Source organism: Pantherophis guttatus, chromosome 4 (assembly GCF_059756535.1).
Source record: "Pantherophis guttatus breed Tessera chromosome 4, ASM5975653v1, whole genome shotgun sequence".
Taxonomy (NCBI): domain Eukaryota; kingdom Metazoa; phylum Chordata; class Lepidosauria; order Squamata; family Colubridae; genus Pantherophis; species Pantherophis guttatus.
Window position 1 is genome coordinate 134,207,256 of NC_142066.1, and position 19,692 is coordinate 134,226,947.

General features: G+C 37.3%; 1 protein-coding gene across 1 annotated transcript in view; it reads left to right on the forward strand.

Annotated features, from left to right (window-relative positions):
- The window catches only part of CUBN (cubilin), a 169,257-nt gene that overhangs the window by 37,397 nt on the left and 112,168 nt on the right, over nucleotides 1–19,692 (forward strand). Inside the window, 4 exon segments of the mRNA XM_087893689.1 lie at nucleotides 5,259–5,413; nucleotides 7,237–7,390; nucleotides 8,072–8,155; nucleotides 14,326–14,485. Coding sequence (XP_087749815.1) covers nucleotides 5,259–5,413; nucleotides 7,237–7,390; nucleotides 8,072–8,155; nucleotides 14,326–14,485 — 553 coding nt within the window.

Genomic DNA, 19,692 nt, shown 5'->3' on the forward strand with positions numbered 1-19,692 from the left:
TACATTTCTTATGTAATGCTAGCAGTAACTCCCACTGAGTTTAGACAGAGATAAGGCTGTATAATTGGATTAGGAAAGATAAAATTACTGTAGTTAACCTAGATCTTTGAAATGCTTTTATAGTTCCATTGTTACATTCTGATTAATATGATGGGAATTTTGGAAATGGGCTGTATTCATCTGGGAGCTATGAAGAAAAAATAATTGAGAAGAAAATAATCCCCCATCAATTCATCCTTGTGAGAAGAGTTGGGCAATGCTTGGAAAGTTGTCAATTCCTCCATGCTTACCCTCTTCCCTTTTCCATTCTGGTCACATGACTCAGAAGACAAGGATTTTAAAGAGATAAGGGAAAAATTCAGGAAGCTATATATGCAACCTTTCCCTGATTTTATAGAATGTTTCTGTATGATTGCAAGGTTTTGAAAGACAAAACAGATAATTTTATCCCATTCTCTCCAGCTTTTTTATATTTCTTTTCTTTTTGAGAAGGGAGGTAGTCCTGGAGAGCAATTCAACCATTTAGATTTTTTTTTTTTTGAGAATTGCATTGATCTGTAGCTAATGTAGAATATTTGTGCAGTTACCAGGAGCTAAACTAAACTTGATGGCACCCAATTAGTTAAATGATTTGCAACTATAGCAGACAAAAGTTATTGGTAGTGCATAGCACTCTGGGCAAAGCAGCTATGGCTAAATGCCATAGAATGAATAGTTGCTTATATAACTTTCAGAGGTGTATTCTCCTTTTCCTTTCTCTGAGCATACTCAAAATTCAATGGATCTTTCAGGAAATAACAGGTTTCTCTGAACTGATAGCTCTGAAATAATATTTATTGAGAATCTGGCAGTTATGAATGAGTTAGGAAATGAAAGCATACCAAAGCAGATGAGTAACTAAAACAAAACAGGAACAGAACAAAAACTCATCTAGAAATCCATTTTTACCAAAGTTGCTATACCAAACAAAATCAGATGTCAACTTCTTTTAAAATAAATATTTCTTTAGCACTTCAACTTGGAAAAAGCTGCCATCATTACTTTATAATAATATATAGTCTGAATCTGTGTACTTTAAGGCCTATGTAACTTGGCTTCATTGGTGTGTGGTCCATGCTATGGCCCTTCCAACAGAAGAATGCTGCCTACAATATAGTAAATCAAAAGTAGAGAACTCTTGGCTTTCTAAATATTGCTGAAGTACAACATCCCTCTCTTTTCACTGGCTGGGCTGATGAATATATTTCTATAAGGCCAGTAGTTCCTTACTCACATGATTAAGAAACAGTTCTTTTTGTTGGAATGGTTTAGCAGTCATTCTCATCTATTCATCCTTTTTTATTGTTTGTCTCCCTACTCATTTGTATGTTATAATATCCTGCTTTTACGGTCAGTATCCTACTTGGGAAAATGCCATCTTCTTTTTCCTTTTTTGCTTTGTCTCTGCAGCTGCTTCTGACTAGAGATGAATTTTCTTATCTTTTCTAAATCCTCAGCATCCTTCTTGTACTGGACTCAGTATTCCAGGTGCAGTCTGATTGCCACAGGATAGTACAGAATTATCAATCAATTTTGTGATCTCAACATTGTATCTTGGTTAATGCTGGACTGACACTTTTTGCAGTTATAGCACAATTGCTATCTCATGCTCAATCTATGGTTTACCAGGTCACCCGAATCCTGCACACACATACTACAGCAATTGTAACTAAGTTTGATAAACTTAGCTTTAATAGTTATGAAATTATACATTCTTATTTTTGTTCATTTTCTGGTGTGCCTTATGGTAACCTTTGCTGGCATTAGTTCAGTCAAATCAAACAATGAGTTTAGTATCAGCTAAGTTATAAATTATTGTATTTTTTGGATCTTTTTAAATAGAAAGCACAATTCTATTTGCCAAGATTGAAAAATTAATCATTTGGAGTAAATCTTTCAAAGATGGTATATCTAACATGTCTTTTGCAATTAATTAGGAATCTACTTATCATAGAGCCATCTTTTTCATTTTCTTATTTCATCTTTTGGACAATTTGGGATATACGTTTATATTTCAGAGATTTTAATGATTAATCTTAAAATAGAGGGTGAAAAGGACATTTTGTACTTTAGAGCAGCAACCCCCAATCTGAGAATAATATCCGCTTAGATGGTACCTAGATCATAAATAGCTGAAAGCAGATCTGTCTTGTCCAATGAAGGAACATAAATTCAGGGTAAAAGATTTTATTTAAGGTTTCTTGAATGAATGTACAAAATCTTCCCTGTTGTTTGTACTTCTCTTCCCTGAATTGGTCAGATTAGGTTAATAAATTATGTTGCCTTGTGTTAACAATGGCAAGATTCCAAGTGTCAATACTTCCATTGCCTTCAGAAAAAGAATATGTTCTGCTTAGGATGCAAGAAAATTTGGAAGAACTTACAAATAGTACAAATTGCTAATTCTTCAGGGAGATATCCGCATCCCTTGACTATGGGACATCAGATTTAAAAAATCATCAATGATGCAAGAATCTTTATTTGGCATTTAGAATAATGAATGTTTCACTTTTGGAAAACAGATGGAAAGAAATATGTCTGCCACATTTTTCCTAGCTTTGTTGTGCAAGCATAGATCAGCAAAAGGCAACCAAATAATGTTTTAATCTTCTGTTGTCTGTTTTTACAGTTTATTATCCAATAGCTCATTGTCCTTTCTACTGTAGAGCTAATCTGATTATTTGGACTGAAAGCCAGCTAGATCTTTCCATTTTTGTCTATTGAATAAACTTTGTGCATATATTATTCCATATAATCATTCTTTTCTTTCAATATTTAATTCATATGTTGACACAATTAACACAATAGACACAAAATTAACACAATAGAAGTTTTTCTATGTTTTTGTTAACATAGCGAAACTTCTAAGGGGCTTCGCCCACCAACAAAAAGTGAAAAATAAAACTTTGTTTTTAATTCACATTAGGAGCATTCAATCCAATAGCTGAATGCTGCATTTCCAAAAGATTTTCCTTGCTTCAGTGAGAAGCATGGGAAACAGACGAATTACTGTAATGGTTTTGGATGGAACTCCAAGCAAGAAAGCTAGCCAAGCAGGATGTTCATATTTAATCTTTTTAGTCATTTGTATTTAATCTCTTGTAGCCATTGTGCAATACCGAGCAAAATGCATGTCCCAGCCCACTTTCCATTGCTCCTTAGATTTCTAAATTTCTTCTTGAGTTCTGTGCAAGTCTCTAATATTTTGATCAGAAGTCAGCTGATTCCTTTTGGGAAAGTAGAATGGCAGCTAAATTCTATGCTTCCATAACTATATTCATATGTTATTATGAAAGGATTGTATTATAAGAGAATAGGATGTTTCCAAATAAAACATTTATAACTTTTTCAAGGTATCTTCATACAAAGCTCTACATATTGATTAGTGAATATAGCATTTCTTTCCTGCAAAATATTTAAAATAACTGGTCTTTTTCCATAACATTGTGATTGTTCCTCCCAGCTGAAAACAATTCTGAGAACAGCTGTAGCTGCTTTAAAGAATGACAATAAGGTGCTAATTCCTTTTTGGGTGTATAAACAACCACCTTTTCAAAGTAATATCTAAAGCATTGTATTACCGCAAAACGAATCTTCTTTTTATAAGTTGGAACACTTGGTAAAGTAATTCCAAGTCAACACTTGGAAAACTGCATTCAGTTTTGGTTGCCACGATGTAAAAAAGATGTGGAGACTCTAGAAAGAGTGCAGAGAAGAACAACAAATATGATTAGGGGACTGGAGGTTAAAACATATAAAGAACGGTTGCAGGAATTGGGTATGACGACTGGAAAAGAGCTGATGTGGTTGTAGTTGATGGAAAAGATAATCAAGCAACGAATCAGCGAACACCTAGAAGCAAACAAAATAATAACCGAAAGTCAACATGGGTTTGTCAAAAACAAATCATGCCAGACTAATCTTATTGCATTCTTTGACAAAGTGACAAAATTAGTGGACCAGAGGAATGCTGTCAATATAATTTGCTTGGACTTCAGTAAGACGTTTGTAAAGTAGACCATAACCTACTACTAAATAAAATAGAAAAATGTGGGTTAGACAGCATCACCACCAGATGGATTCGTAACTGGCTGATCAACCGCATTCAACATATAGTCCTCAATGGAACTGCATCTACATGGAGGGAAGTATGTAGTGGGTTATCCCAAGGCTCTGTTTGAGGCCCAGTACTCTTCAACATCTTCATCAATGATTTGGACAAAGGGATAGATGGAGAACTCATTAAATTTGCAGATGACACCAAGCTACCAGGAATGGCCAACACTCCAGAAGGTAGGCAAACCTATGTTGGCTTTTGGTTATTATTTTGTTTGCTTCTAGGTGTTCACTGATTCGTTGCTTGATTATCTTTTCCAGAATCTTCCCTGGTATTGAGGACGGGCTGATAGGTCTGTAGTTTCCTGGATCTATTTTGTTTCCCCTTTTTAAAGATGGGAACTACATCAGCTCTTTTCCAGTCCTCTGGCAGTTCCCCTGTGCTCCAGGATCTTTTAAAGATATAGTTCAGTGGTTCTGTGTGAAATCACTGTTCCCAAATAAAATTATGCTAGCAATTACTCAACTGCAAGGGAAAGAAAAAGTCAAGCTGCCCCAAAAGAACATATTTACTCTAGATTTTCCAGGATTAAATTTGGCATTGAAAGTATGGTCCAAGGCAAAAAGTACAATCCCAGTTGCAAAGTGAAATGCAAAGAGTGAAATGCAAAATGTCAGATTCTCCATCATATTCTAAATTTAACCATATTCTAAATTGCACCAAACAGATTGAGAGGCGGAAAAGTCAAAATTCCTTTCCTTCTTCTGCACAGATCTTTTGGGAACAAGGGATATATAGAAGGTCTGATCCTGAAATCTTTCCAAGGAGCCAAAGACCCTTGGATGATTCAGAACTGAAACCATTTCATTCCATTAATTTTATCTCAACATGTGACATTTGGCGCCTACTGCTGTGGAAACACACCAGCAGTACAGTTATGCCTACTGAATTTTGCTGGCTGCAAATTTTAAGAATTGTAACCTCAACATTTGAAATTGAAGGGTAAATTAGTGATAGATTAAGGAACCATCCATTCCTTCACAAAACTATTCTGGCAGTAACCATTGTTAGTTATGTTAAATGTATTGTCACAGAATGTAAATTGTTACAGGTAAAGCTGCTTTATGCAATTGATTGATGATGATTTTGTCAATGCTCATAGTGTCCAAGTGGTACTCCAAATGTTTGGGATTGTAGCAAAGGCATCTATTACTATTGGTACTATCAGAAAGCATATTACTATCTATTGCGAGAAGATTTTCTTTTACAGCGGGTTTCCCTGGACACAATGGCGAGAAAAGCGACGGAGCTTGAAAGGTAAGACTTGCGTCCCACTTCTCACCCACCCTACCTACCACCCCCAAATTGCATCCCTAAAGGGGGTGGATGGCTAAGCAAGGGGCAGGAGCCCTGCCATGCCCGGTAAGGGGGGGCGGCAAGGGGAACCACATCTCGTTCCACACGTCTTGCTTCTCCCCTGCCCTACCTGCCACCCCTCTCGATAAAGAGACAGTGGGGAAGGGAAGAAGCCAAGCTGCTGTTGCCATTGGGGTGGGGTGGGACATGTTGGGACACTTGGCCGGTGTGAAGAACAGGGAGGAGAGGGCATGTCCCCTCCTTCCCCCCAGCCTCGCCTCCTCAACTCATTTTGGTTGCGCAGCAAGCAACCAGGAGAAATGGCAGGACCAGCTGCGCATGCATGTAAGTAGTTGGTGGGGGAGTTATTTTGCGAGGGTGGCTTATATTATCGCATGCGTTGAAAAGCCCAATTGGGCTTATTATCCGGACATGTCTTATTTTGGGGGAAACACGGTATTATTGTAAAAATGTGTGTTTGTGTGTGTATGTGTACGTGTGTATGCATGTATATGTGTGTTCAAATTATTTATTTATTTATTTATTTATTTATTTATTTATTTATTTATTTATTTATTTATTTATTTATTTATTGTTAAATTTGTATACCGCCCTTCTCCCTGAGGACTCAGGGCGGTGAACAGCCAAGTAAAAACATAAACTACAAACATTAAAATACAATTAAAAATATATATATAAATTTGGCCCCATGATTAAAAACAATAACAACAATTTTAACAATTTTAAAAACTTTTAGGCCAGCCGGGCTTGCTGGAAAAAGAAGGTTTTAAGGGCACGGCGGAAGGCACCGAAGTCTTGGGTTCTCCTTATCTCTGGGAGCAGCTGATTCCAGAGGATAGGTGCCCCCACAGAGAAGGCCTTCCCCCTGGGGTTCACCAGCCTACATTGTTTGGCTGATGGCACCCCGAGGAGGCCCTCCCTGTGGGAGCGCACAGGTCGATGGGAGGCCGTCGGTAGCAGCAGGCAGTCTCGAAGATAACTAGGTCCTATGCCATGGAGCGCTTTAAAGGTGATAACCAACACCTTGAAGCGCACCCGGAAGACCAAATTAGCTTTGATTCCTGACAATTTTGCAGAAGTAGTTTGCAATTGCTTTTTTCCCAGATTTAGAAAATCAGTGGCCCAAAGGCCCTCAAATAGTTTATGTGCCTAAGGAGGGCTAGAATTTAACATTGCCTTTAACTGCTACTTCAGACTCTTCCTCTTATCATGTTAAAATGATTAAAACAGGAGATCCAATGATTTACTAATTATGCTGTACCTGAAAAAAAAAACCTCTAAATTATCCAGAATTATCCTAGTTACTACTTTATTTATGGTTGGTTTTTTATTTTCAACCACCTGTTATTTCAGGATATTTATTCCAATCACAAAATTCCTTGCAATTTATCAGAAAACCTTTTCATTTGCAAACAGCCTAAAGCCACAATATCATTTCAAGTAGTTTAGATATTACATTCACAACCATGTCTTTCCAAAATGACATTTATTGAGAGCATGGAAGATGAGAAAGAATTTGTTGAAGATCAATGGGTGGGATTCTTATCAGAAAATGTTCTGGATCCTTTTTTGAAAGTCATTCTTACATTAAAGATTATTTGCCTTCTCGAGGTTTATTTCGGGTTTTAGAAATCTGTATTTTATTTTAAAATTAAAATATGTATCCCTTTTTGTAGGATCATCATATAAACACCTAACTACTGATTGAACTTACTGGTTCCAATAGATTCTTTATATTCGTAAAGCAGAAATATAGAATAAAGAAAACATATTTTTAATTTTTTTTTCTTCCAAATTTGCCAGGGAATAGTAATTGCCAACTATTCCCAAGGCATTTTGGAGAGTTTGGACTATCCTAACAACTATCCTCCAGGTGTATATTGCAACTGGACCATTTAGACCAGCGGTCACCAACTGGTGGTCCACGGACCACTGCTGGTCCACGAAAAAAATTTGGTGGTCCAGAAAAAAATTATTTGCATTTTTTATATTGCACTAAATCAGGGGTCCTCAAACTACGGCATGGGACAGATACGTGCAATGAACATTTGTATTGCTGCAGAGAGTCTCCCCTTTCGGGATCTTCTGTGTGAGTCAGAGGGGGGCAGAAATTCCGACCTGTGGTCTGATTTGGCCTCCTGGTGTGGGGCTTTGGGCAAAGGCTGGAGGAAAGTGCCACTGGTGGCAAAGAGAACCTCATTCCAGTGGGACTGCATCATGGCCTGGAACTGGCTGACCATCTCAGCCCGCTGAACCTCCAGGCGCCGGTACCTGGCCTTGTACTCCTGTAGGTCTTCCCTCTACTTGGAAAGCCTATACTCGTAGTCCTCAGTGAGGTGCTTCTGCTGAGCCTCCTTCTCGGCTAGATCCAATTTGAACTGAGCTGTTTTGCCAACTCTTTCTTGTGGTGGCTGCTTAGCTCCAATAACCGCTTCCTGTTGGGGCTCTAAGGAGTTGGCCACGCCCACCCAGTCACATGACCACCTATCCACACCCACCCAGCCGGTCATTAGGCAGATCATATTAGTGGTCCGCAGGATTTTAAATTATGATCTTAGTGGTCCCTGAGGTCTGAAAGGTTGGTGACCTCTGATCTAGACTACAACTGATAACACCCTGAACTACAGTTTCCAAGCACTTAGCACGAAAGGAGGTGACAGATGTGAACATAACCATTTAAAGGTATGAAATGCAAATATTATCCTATATTTTGAAATATAGTATTAAATATATCATTCCTGATACAGGGAATGTCTGTAGCACTGTTTTCTGTTTGTTCCAAGCCGGAAGAGTCAATTGCTCTTTCATTATCTGTTCTAATCAGATGATAATTATTCCGTAATTTCTAGTTTCTCAGTTTATAGGATTTTGAAACATCAGGAAGAGAGTGTGACATTCAATCACACTCAGTGGCAAGCACAGAGGTATTTCTTTGCTCCTCTGTTTTAAGGCCTAAGTTGATTGTGGATAATTGTTGAAACATTCTTATTAAATGTTAACCTAGACCAGAAATATTCTGCAATAAATCTTCCTTTGACCTTAAATTTCCAAAGCCCACATCTGCTTGTATATCTTTCATTCTCCATTAATAATTTATTTCTAGTTAAGTCCCTTAAAGATTAGGAACAATCAGACTAGTTTACCATTTAATATTAAAATTTACTGTTTTTTCATAATACCCGAAAATACTTAGAGAGCTGTTATAGCTCTCTAAGTTTATTGTATATCAGGGATGTCAAACTTGATTTCATTGAGGGATGCATCAGGGTTGTGTTTGACCTTGGGGGACTGAGGGTGTGTGGCCAGGAGGCACATGGCCAGGGGCGTGGCCAGCTCAATGTCACTCATCAAGGCTCCAATTTTGGCTGTGACAGCCTCCTGCAGCCCTCTGCCAGCAAAAATGGAGCCTGGGGGGGAAGCGTGGAGCTCTGTTTTTGGGCACATTGGCCTCCTGCAGCCCTCTGCCAGCAAAAACAGACCTGGGAGGACCATGCAGCCCACCTGGGCTCCATTTTTGGCCATGATGGCCATCTGCAGCCCATGTATGGCGCTGCCCCCCCTCCCCCAGGCTCCATTTTTGCTGGCAAAAGGCTGCAGGAGGCCATTACAGGCAAAAACAGAATCTGGGCTGGCACCGCATTGCCTTCCTGAGCTCTGTGCTTGCTGGCAGAGGCACCAAGCACAACTTGGAGCATACCTAGAATGCTCCAAGTTGTTTATTCCCAGCCGGTCCTTCGCTGTTTCCAGAGTAGCTCCATGGGCCATATCTAAGCACCCTGTGGACTGGATCTGGTCTGCGGGCCTTGAATTTGACATCCCTGTTGTACATATTTTTGCAGTTTTTTCATAAGCCAAAAATGAACACTTTCCAGTTCATTTATATAATATGAAGCAAGCTCCCCTTTTATTTGGTTTAGGTTTTTTTTAAAAAAAAAGGTATCTACTTTTTTTTACTTAAGTATCCTGATAAAAGTCAACATGGCACCAGTGTTTAACATTTTTTTGCCAAATTTTGATGATAAAATGTCTTCAAATATTACAAAACGGCACTGGGAGTAGCCTATAGTTTATAAAGTACTAACTGCTCACCATTTTCTCTTGTTAAAAAAAAAAGCTGTTAATCTCTATCTCAATTGTGACTTTTTATAAGATGGAACAGAAAAGGCAAAGTTGCCTGAAATTAATTTTATCACTATTCTTCTACAAATATTATTTTAAAATATATTTTCAAAAGCTTTTTTAAAAACAAAAGGTTTGATAATAAACATTGACTAGTAAAAGGATAATTACAGATAAAATCTGCATTGGTTCCCTACAAATTGAAGCATACTTCAGCTTTTTCAAGGCTTCCCAATAAGGGGCTTTTATTGAACACCCCACCTCTTCTTACGCAGCATTAGCTTATGCTTCTGATGCTTAAATAGTTAAGAAATTTAGCATCAGGCCATCTGAAGCAGAAGTAAAACCACAGTAGTAATCTACAGGATGCAAGAAGAAATGCCCTCTAATTATAATAAGCCTCAAATGACTAACAGACTGTTTTTCCATGGTGCCACCAAAGAGATGGGGGAGGGGTCTCAGACAACTAAATCCCAAAATGAATGACTAATGGCTTATTTTTAGTTGTACGTGTTTCTCAGCTCACACACCCTACCATGTGCCTTTTTCCTCTATTGCAAGAAAACAATTACAGTCCTGCCACTGTAAATTGTATTGCTCTATCTTAGAAAGGAGAAATTTGGTCCCACTTTCAGATGTATAAATCCCAACTGATGGTCAGAAATCATGGGAACTATTGCTACAATACCTAGAATGCTCCAAGTTGTTTATTCCCAGCTTGCCACAACTCCGTTTTTTTGATGTACACATTTGACTCATGAAGTGAACTCTTATCAAAGGAGAAACAACAAGGTTAACCATGTTTAGTGATTAGGAATTGGGGAGAAAGCTTTCATATGCTTTTCTAAGTAACCCCAATGCAAGGAGAGGTAAGGAGAAGTAAAGGAACATCTAATAGATAACTGGCATGCTTTTGAATGATTATGTATCTATATGAATAGGTGGATGGATGACTATGAATGGATAATCAAAGGATGAATATGTATGTGTGTGGATAGATAGATAGATAGATAGATAGATAGATTGATTGATAGATTGATAGATAGATATGTAGGTCTTTGGTTATTCAGGTTTTCTCCCGCGTTAAATTGGAAGTGTCTTGGTGACGTTTTGACGAAGTCTTATTCATCATCTTCAGGCTGGTGTTTTCGGCTTCGTGCTTCTAGGAGCAATGTGTGATCGCAGCTCCTAGAAGCACGAAGCCAAAAACACCAGCCTGAAGATGACAAATGAGACTTCGTCGAAACGTCACCAAGACACTTCCAATTTTACGGGGAGAAAACGCGAATAATCAAAGACCTACATACAAGCACCCACAAAAACCTCAGAAAATATGTGTGTGTGTGTGTGTGTGTGTGTGTGTGTGTGTGTGTGTACTTATTCTTTGACTATCCATCCATATCCATTCATCTTTTTTGTTATGTTAATGTATTCCCATTGTGTTCTTTATTTTTTTTTATTGTTCTATTATTTTGCCCCATGGAGAGATAGAAAATAAATAAATAAATAAATAAATAAATAAATAAATAAATAAATAAATAAATAAAATCCAAATCTACATCCAAAACAATAGAGTATTTGAAAAGGCTTTTTTATTGGAAGAGTTGCCACCATTTTTTGGGTTAGGGCTCTTAGGCTTTTAATAACAAGCATAATGGAAATTTGGTGTTCTTTGAAGTTGGTTGATTTATTAAAAACATTACCCAATAGATAACATCATCAGTGAGAGTAAGTGTGGGGCTGCATATGTCTATAGTTAATACATATAATCAGGGAGCAAAGTCCATAAGTAACAACTGGAAATTGCCTTTATATGTTTATATGTTGTACATTAGAATTGCTCTATACGACATACATAATGCATAAAGATAAAGATTTTCCCTGCCCAGTAATTCTAGGGAGCCAATGTTGTCCAAAGACATTTACATGATTACATGGATAACATGACTATATGCTGAACCATACAGAATGCTGTTACCTTCCTACCAAAGTGGGAATAATGCATACTTAGTGCTTTCAAACCAACAGACTCTTGCTGCAAAATAAACAAGATTTTTCTTTTCACCTTTTGCTTAGAGCTAGCAGACAGAACCCTTCTTTGCTTCAGCAGCTGTTTCCAACTGGTTTGTATTTATTGATTTAATTAATTTTTTATTTTTTTTTCCATTTCAAAAGTGTCATTCATGAAAGTTGGCATTCTTTATTATTAGTTTCTAAACTTTTTTCTGGGACTGGGAGTTAACATTTGACACAGTATAAATCCAACCTATGTGTTTTATTTTTCCTTTTGATTTAGAGAACTTCACTGGCAGAACTCTATACTCTGTCAAAGCCTTACTGCAGGAAATACCACAGATAACTCCTAAGGTTTCTGGAGTAAAGTTGCATTTTTTGGCAGTGACTTTTTTTCCTTTAAACCAGAAATTTTTTTTACAAATAATTCATGTAGTCCAGTCATGTGGGTGACTGGTTTTGCTTCTTACCACATTTTTCTTAGATTAACAGATTGTCCAAATGCATTATGCCTCATTATGTGTTAGACTAGAACTCCCATCAGTTCTAGCCAGCATTGTGAGATTCGGGGAAAATGTTTTAGGTTGTATAATAATGAAAGAAAGAACAAAATCTAACATTTGTTAAAACTGTGTACAGTATATACTAATTGGTCATGTAAAAAAACTTCCAGATTCAGCCCTATAGGTGTATGTTAACTATGGGAAGTTACCACGAGGCTACAGCAACAGTTCTAAGGGTGAAAAACCGCCACAAGTCACTTTTCCAGTTCCATTGTAACTTAGAGAGGTCACTAAATGAATGGTTCTAAGTCGAGGACTATCTGTTTTCAGCTTTGTTTTCCATTCCATCACACTACTTTTGGGCTCCATTTGAGATCAACATTAAGGAAGGATGATTTCATTTGAAAGGTAGTCAGAATTAGATAGCCAATGTGCTGGATTTGTTGAGTGCTAAATATTGTTTCTCTTAGTTTCAATTAAGATGGATGGAATAATATTATTCGGAACACGGAAATCTCCCCAGGGCATCTGGTGGCTGGAAAATAAATAATTTCTAACTCTATATTAATGATATCCATAAAATAAAAGGGCTGGATTTGCACAGGTACTTTTTCAATAAGGAGAAACAATTCTGATACTTTTTCTTTTGGAGACCAAGTTTAATGTCTAAATTATAAATATTAGAGAATTGTCTTGTCTTTCCCTTCTGCAATCATTACTTTCCGTCAATGTTCTCAAGCAACATATAAAACGAGAAAGGGTGAATATCATCATCCTGGAGTGATCTGTTGAAAATACTTTTCTGAGGATTGAATAGCCATACAGATATCCAAGATAACACAGCTGTCCTTTTCTAAGCACTGCAAAATTCCAGCAAATGCATTCCACTTTAGCTATCGTTGAACTTTTTAATATTTACAGCTGTCTTATTTTCAGTTGAATTTAATAATGTCTTCCCTTGGGGACAAAACTGCAGCAGTGCAACACAAAATTATTGTCTATTTGCAAAAAATAGTCTGTGCAGAAGGACTGCCAAAAGAAGTGATTTATCAAACTGTGGAATTGGAGGGAGACCTTTCTCTCAACTAATTAAATGGAGGGAAGGAACTTGAAGGGAAAGAGTGTTTTCTGAGGCAAATTATTGTGGGTTCCAGATTCTTTTGACCCATCTCTTTCTATTTCTTTTCATCACGCACACTACGATCCTATTCAAAAACTAAATAAATCTCGAGTGAAAAGTTAGAGCAGAACAGGAACATTTGATTCAAGGATACAACCCACATTTCCAAGTACTTGGAGAGTTCTCTATGATCTGCTTTTTATTCCAATTGCGTGAGCCAAGAATTTATCTTGGACTCCACAGCTGCAATAATTGCAAATATTACTGGTGTCCTCTTTGGGTGTTATGCCATTTACTCAAATGGAGGGAGAAATGCACTCTGCCCCTCATATCAACAGATCTAATGCTGGCATATGAGCCTTGGTGGCACAGTGATTAGAATCAGAGGTGGGTTAGAATAGAATAGAATAGAATAGAATAGAATAGAATAGAATAGAATAGAATAGAATAGAATAGAATAGAATAGAATAGAATAGAATTCTTTATTGGCCAAATGTGATTGAACACACAAGGAATTTGTCTTTGGTGCATATGCTCTCAGTGTACATAAAGAAAAATAAAATACATTCATCAAGAATCATAAGATACAACACTTGGTGATAGTCATAGGTTACTAATAAGCAATCAAATCGTAATAGGAAACAAATAGAACAATATAAATCGTAACGATACAAGCAACATGGTTATAGTCATAAATGGGAAGAGATAGGTACTAGGAAGGATGAGAAGAATAATAGTAATACAGTCTTAGTAAATAATTTGACAGTGTTGTAGGAATTAGTTGTTTAGCAGAGTGATGGCATTCACTCTGATGGCATTAGTGTCGGTGCCAGTGCCATCTTCCCTGAAATGAGAATATCAATTCCCCTAGCAGGGGCCCTCCATTACTACAAATGTTTTCTTGCTGCAAAAATTTGCTTTATGATCATTGAAAGGCTAGGAAGCCAGTAATGGAGATACAATGAAAAAAATGGAGTCATCAAGTAGATTCCACTTAGAGAGAGCGTATACTTAACCGTGATACTTTTTACTATAACCATGTATTTTTTAAAATATAACCAGCATCTCACATATACATCTTTTCTGCCTCCTTTCAGCTTTATGATGGCCCTAATGTTCAATCCACTTTGATTGGCGCATTTTGTGGAGATAGTGTTCTCCCATCTGGAGGTACCACGAATTCCAGTCTTCATGTGGTGTTTTTTTCTGACCAAATAGATGAGTCTACTGGATTTCAGATGCTATGGAAAATAAATGGTAAGTCATATTGATATTTTAGGAATTTGGCAGAAATGATTTCTACCCCAAATCAGCAGGAAACCATCCTCTGAGTTAGGTTTGTAATGTGATTTTATTTTTATGTGAGTTGCTTTCTTTTTGTTTCAGTTTTAAATTTTTGTTTTATATTTCCAGTGATCATTTTGTCTAACAATTTGAAGTCAGTTATGGCTTGGCCATAACAATTTTGGTTAGGGAAAAAAATGTGAGACAGTTATGAGAGTTATTGCACTCTCATAATTAGGAATACAATTATTATAGCAATGTAACATTTTTAAAATATTTAAAAATTAGTGTTAATAGTGACAAGTATTGTAGTGTAGTGCAGTATAGGGTAGCATAGTGTAATATAGCGTAGCATAGCATAGCATAGGATTATCACATTATTATAAACTTTCTTACAGATTAATTAGAGCTGCCAATAATTTTTTTAAAAAGTCATGGTAAGATAACTTTGACCTGAAATGCCCTTCTCTCATATGGTTATTTCAGCTGGTTATAAAGTGGAAAGTATTTCAGTTGATGTTGACATTATGGAACAAACTGTAAACAATAGTGCAATGTTCTCCTGCCCAGAAATGTTTGAAGAGTATATTGGCATGATGCTATGTTGTTGGTGAAGGGGAAGGGTTGTAGTGGAGGACATCAGTTGTGAAGAAGAGTACCATACTTTTCTGCCAACATTGTAACACACAAGGGATGACCCTGAAGGATCTTTCTACTTGAAATTTTGGTAGAGAAGGTTCATATCCATAGACAAACAGGAGAAGCTTAGCATGTATTGGTGATGAATATGGCCATCTGCTAAGATCTGCGCACATCTGAGTTTTGTACTGGTAATGGGAACTGTTGGAAACTTGATAACTCTGCACCCGGATGTAATTAATACTTCCTTGCAATGTAAAAGCTTTGCTCTGATAGGCAGATCCATGCTTCTCACTGTCAGCTGAGGGTTATGTCCCTTTTCCATTTTAGTTTCCAGAAAAAGTAGTTGTATGACGGGTGAGTTGGTTTGTTTATTGTTCATTTATTCCAATTTTAGCTATTATATTTTTTCTTTGAACTTGATGTATTTTTATCGCTGTGATCTATCTGATAAACAAAATTCTCTGCAGGAAATCACCCAGCTATCTAAAAATATTAAAATAAACAGGGAATCCAAGGATTTAGATGCTATACTCAATGGCAAAATAAGATGAGGTGAGGTGACATAAAATAACCTTTATTGTCATTTTTTTACTGTAAGAACTCTGACCCACATTAAAAATGAAATTCTGTTACTTGCTCTCAAAAGAACATATATATTTACCTATAGACACATATAACACATCTATACACATGCAACACACACACACACACACACACACACACACACACACACAAACAAGTGTCCTCCCAGAAGATAACAAGGAAAACAGGTTGTGAAGAGGATGTGTAGCGTCTCAAACAATCCTGCAGACCCTGCTCAAGCATCTCTTATATGCTATGTCCTGGAAGTGAACTACCAATAATCTTTCTGCCATCCTCACCACTCTCTGCACTGCCTTCTTGTCTTAAGCAGTAATGCTTCCAAACCAGACATAATGCAGTATGACAAGATGCTCTCGACCGTCCCTCTATAGAAAGTGGTAAGGACAGGGGAAGGAACATGTACTTTTCTCATGTGATGCAGAAAATGCAGGCACTGCTGTGCCTGCTTCATCAGTGTCTCACTGTTGAGCAACCAAACCAACCTACTTGTTAGCTGCATATGGAGAACCACCAGGTGACCCACAGGTGAATCGCACTCAAAGGTGTGCAGCTGTACCTACTTTTTCTGAAATCAACAATGATATCTTTTGTTTTTCCTACATTTAAAACAAGGTTGCTTTTGTTATATCAGTTCACCAAACCAGTGGTGGGTTGCTACCGATTCACTCCGGACTGGGTGAACCAGTAGCGGTGGGTGGCGGGAGGCTCCACCCACCTGCCCGGACATCTCTGTGCATGCACAGAAGCAGCGCGCATGAGCACACACATGTCCACAAGCAAACCGGTAGTGACAGGATTTGAAACCCACTACTGCACCAAACCCTCTACTTCCTTGCAGTAAGCATTCTCATTGTCATCTTGAATAAAACCCACTACTGTTGTATCAAATGAAAGATATTACAGATTGTAAAAGATTTTATACTATTATCCCACAATAAGCTGGCAATTAAGCTCAGACCAATTTGACTTTACAGATGACTTTAGCCCTTCAAATGCCTGGGAGATATGGAATGCTTTAACCTGGTATTGAAAAGCTAGTAGGCATGTCACAAGGGGAGGCCAAAATTGAAAAGATTCTATCTCTTTTAAATACTCACCTAATTTTAATTGTAAACGATTTTTGGTAATAAACAGATGTTAGGTAAGTATATAGAGCTGGAAAAGTAAATACTGTCTTGAACTGGACTCCCTTGAACTTGACTCCTAAATTCCTATGGGTTTTATGTAGTTTTTATTTTTCCAACCATATGGAAGTTACTCATCATTGCATTTTTCTGGGATGCTTATATTCAAGCCCTCAGTCTAGTCTACAATTCTAAGGAATTCTTGGTGATCCAAGTTGATGAAACAGTTTCAAGATCAACCTAGATCAATTAAGTGCTATTACTTAGAGACTCTTTGATGAGAGTTTGGAAGAAGCACCGACTCAAATGGGATTACAAAATACCGTTATGGCTGGATCTTGGTCATATCATGTGGAATACAAATATAATGTCACTCAGGGGGTTTTTATATAAAGAAGTTCTTTTTGCAGATGCGGGCAGATGGCAACTGAAGACTTTAGAAACGCTGTTGGAAGAAGGGATTAATTTAACTTGGTTACAGTATAATCAACTTCAATTGAGATGGAAAGAGGACCAAAAAACTGGTATAATGATGCATGAGGAAGAATTGGTTAGACATATAAAAGAGAAAGGTCCAATGCATATTAAAAGGGTTTATAATGTTTTGTTAGAAAGGGATTCAGAAACTGAATTGGTTAAAGATTGCATGATAAAGTGGGCACAAAATTTTGCAGAACCAGTGATGTTGGAAACATGGGAAAAAATATGGGTTCAGAATGTTAAATTTATACAGTCGCAGAATTTGAGAGAAAATTTTTATAAAATGTTTTATAGATGGCATTTAGATCCTAAGAAATTGTTGTGCATGTACCCTAATGTTCAACCAAAATGCTGGAGATGTGATTGCCTAGATGCCACATATTATCATGTGTGGTGGACTTGTAAGAAAGTGAAGGCTTTTTGGATAAAAATTTGGTGGGTTATGCAGAATGTTTTGAAGAAAAAAATTCAGTTTTCTCCACAATTGTTTTTATTGGGTATAGTTAAGGGTTTTACATTGGGTGAAACAAAGTTGATATTGTATATGATAACAGCAGCGAGATTACTGATAGGTCAATATTGGAAAAATGAAGCTATGCCTACTATTGATGAATGGACTTTGAAGATGGCCAGCTTTGCAGAGATGGCGAAGATTTCAGCATATTTAAAAGATCGCTCACAAGAGACTTATGTATGGGAGTGGAAAAAGTGGATAGATTATGTGCAGAATAAATATCAAACTAGGAAATATCAGATAGCTTTTAACTGAAAGCATTATATAGAGATAGAATATTTGAATTTTGTGAAGATGTGAAAAATATATAGGGGGTGGAGGGGTTCAAGTTTTATAAAAAGGGGATTTTGATTTGGATTATATTTTGTGGAAGTCTGTGGGGGAAGGGGTGGGCTGGGGGGGGGCTAGGGAGGGTTAGGGAGGTCAGGGAGGGTTGGGGGGGAAACTGGGGAGAAAATGTAATTGTAAAACTTTTTCAATTAAAAAAAAATAAATTGAGTGCTATTACCATTTATTCATATTTGGGATCCAGAGTCTCTGATCCTAAGTTATTCAGGTTTTAAAAATCAGCATCTAGATCTTGGATCAGCATTCTAGCCCTGGAAATTGTCAGTTATTTGTAAGGCTGCGACCAACCCTCAGAGCTTGAATACCATAAGATATGTACACACTCTCCTGACCAAACAAACATTATTGTGGTTTGATCAAGATGATTATCATTGGTTTACATCTGCCTTTGATGCATGTTAGGAAACATTAATATATCTTTGCCGGTTGAACTATGAAGGGTAATAGTCAATCCTTGCAGAGAATGTGAAGATGATGTAAACAGTAATTAAATTGCTGCAGCTCCCCTCTCTGCCTAATCACTTTGCATTATTAAATTTGTCCCCTAAAGCTATCCCTTGGAACTGCCTCCGGGTCTCTGGTTGGCTTGAGCTGTTGTATGAATTATTACACAATATCTGAAAGTAAACTCCTTTCCAGGGCAGCCTTACAAAATGCAGTTATTTGTTATCTCTTTTTCTTTCTGGCTAGACTAGTCACCCATTTCGTATTCAAAGGGCGGTTAAGAGGAGGGGAGGAGATTAGGGGATCCTGGCAACATTGGAAAGAGACAGTTTATGGGAAGCAAGAGGTTCTGCTCAAACTCAGCAGGGAGAAAATGGAAAGGGGATAAGATTGAAGGGCTCTGAGATGATGTCACTCCAAAGCTATACAAAGGAGAGCGGGAAGCTGATTTCCTCAATGGAGATGACATCATCCAACCAGAGAGGAGTTTCTAGAGTCTTTTATTAAGTTACATGCACACAGACACACATGGGGGGAGGGGAGAGAAAGATGCTTGAATACACCCTTTATAAAGAACAGTATATAAAATGTTTTTTTTAATAATAAAATGTTTGACAATTTTTTTATCCTGAAGGAGGATTTAAACAGGGTTTGGAGCTGATTTTGTCAAGGCATTCAGGAAGAGTCCTCCTGAGCAGATGAAATTCAGATGCTGTAAAGAATGTCAGCCTAAGTCTTATTATGGTTCCTTGGGGGTTCACTGCTTTTCTTTTTCATTAGCAATGCTTCTAAGTTGGTTCTCTCTGAACTGGAAATATTCTTGGATCCTGCCAAGAAGAGAAAGGAATGTGAAGGTGAAAGGAAACGAGCTTTAAAATCCACTGGCATTTTGCTCTTCAAATTCCTCTTTGGCTTCCTTGTCATCATTTGTACAATGCTGGTTATATTAGTGCCTTCTGGGAAAAATTGCATTCTTCTGGCGCATGAAAGATTAACAAATTTATCAATGCCTAAACGTTTGCGGA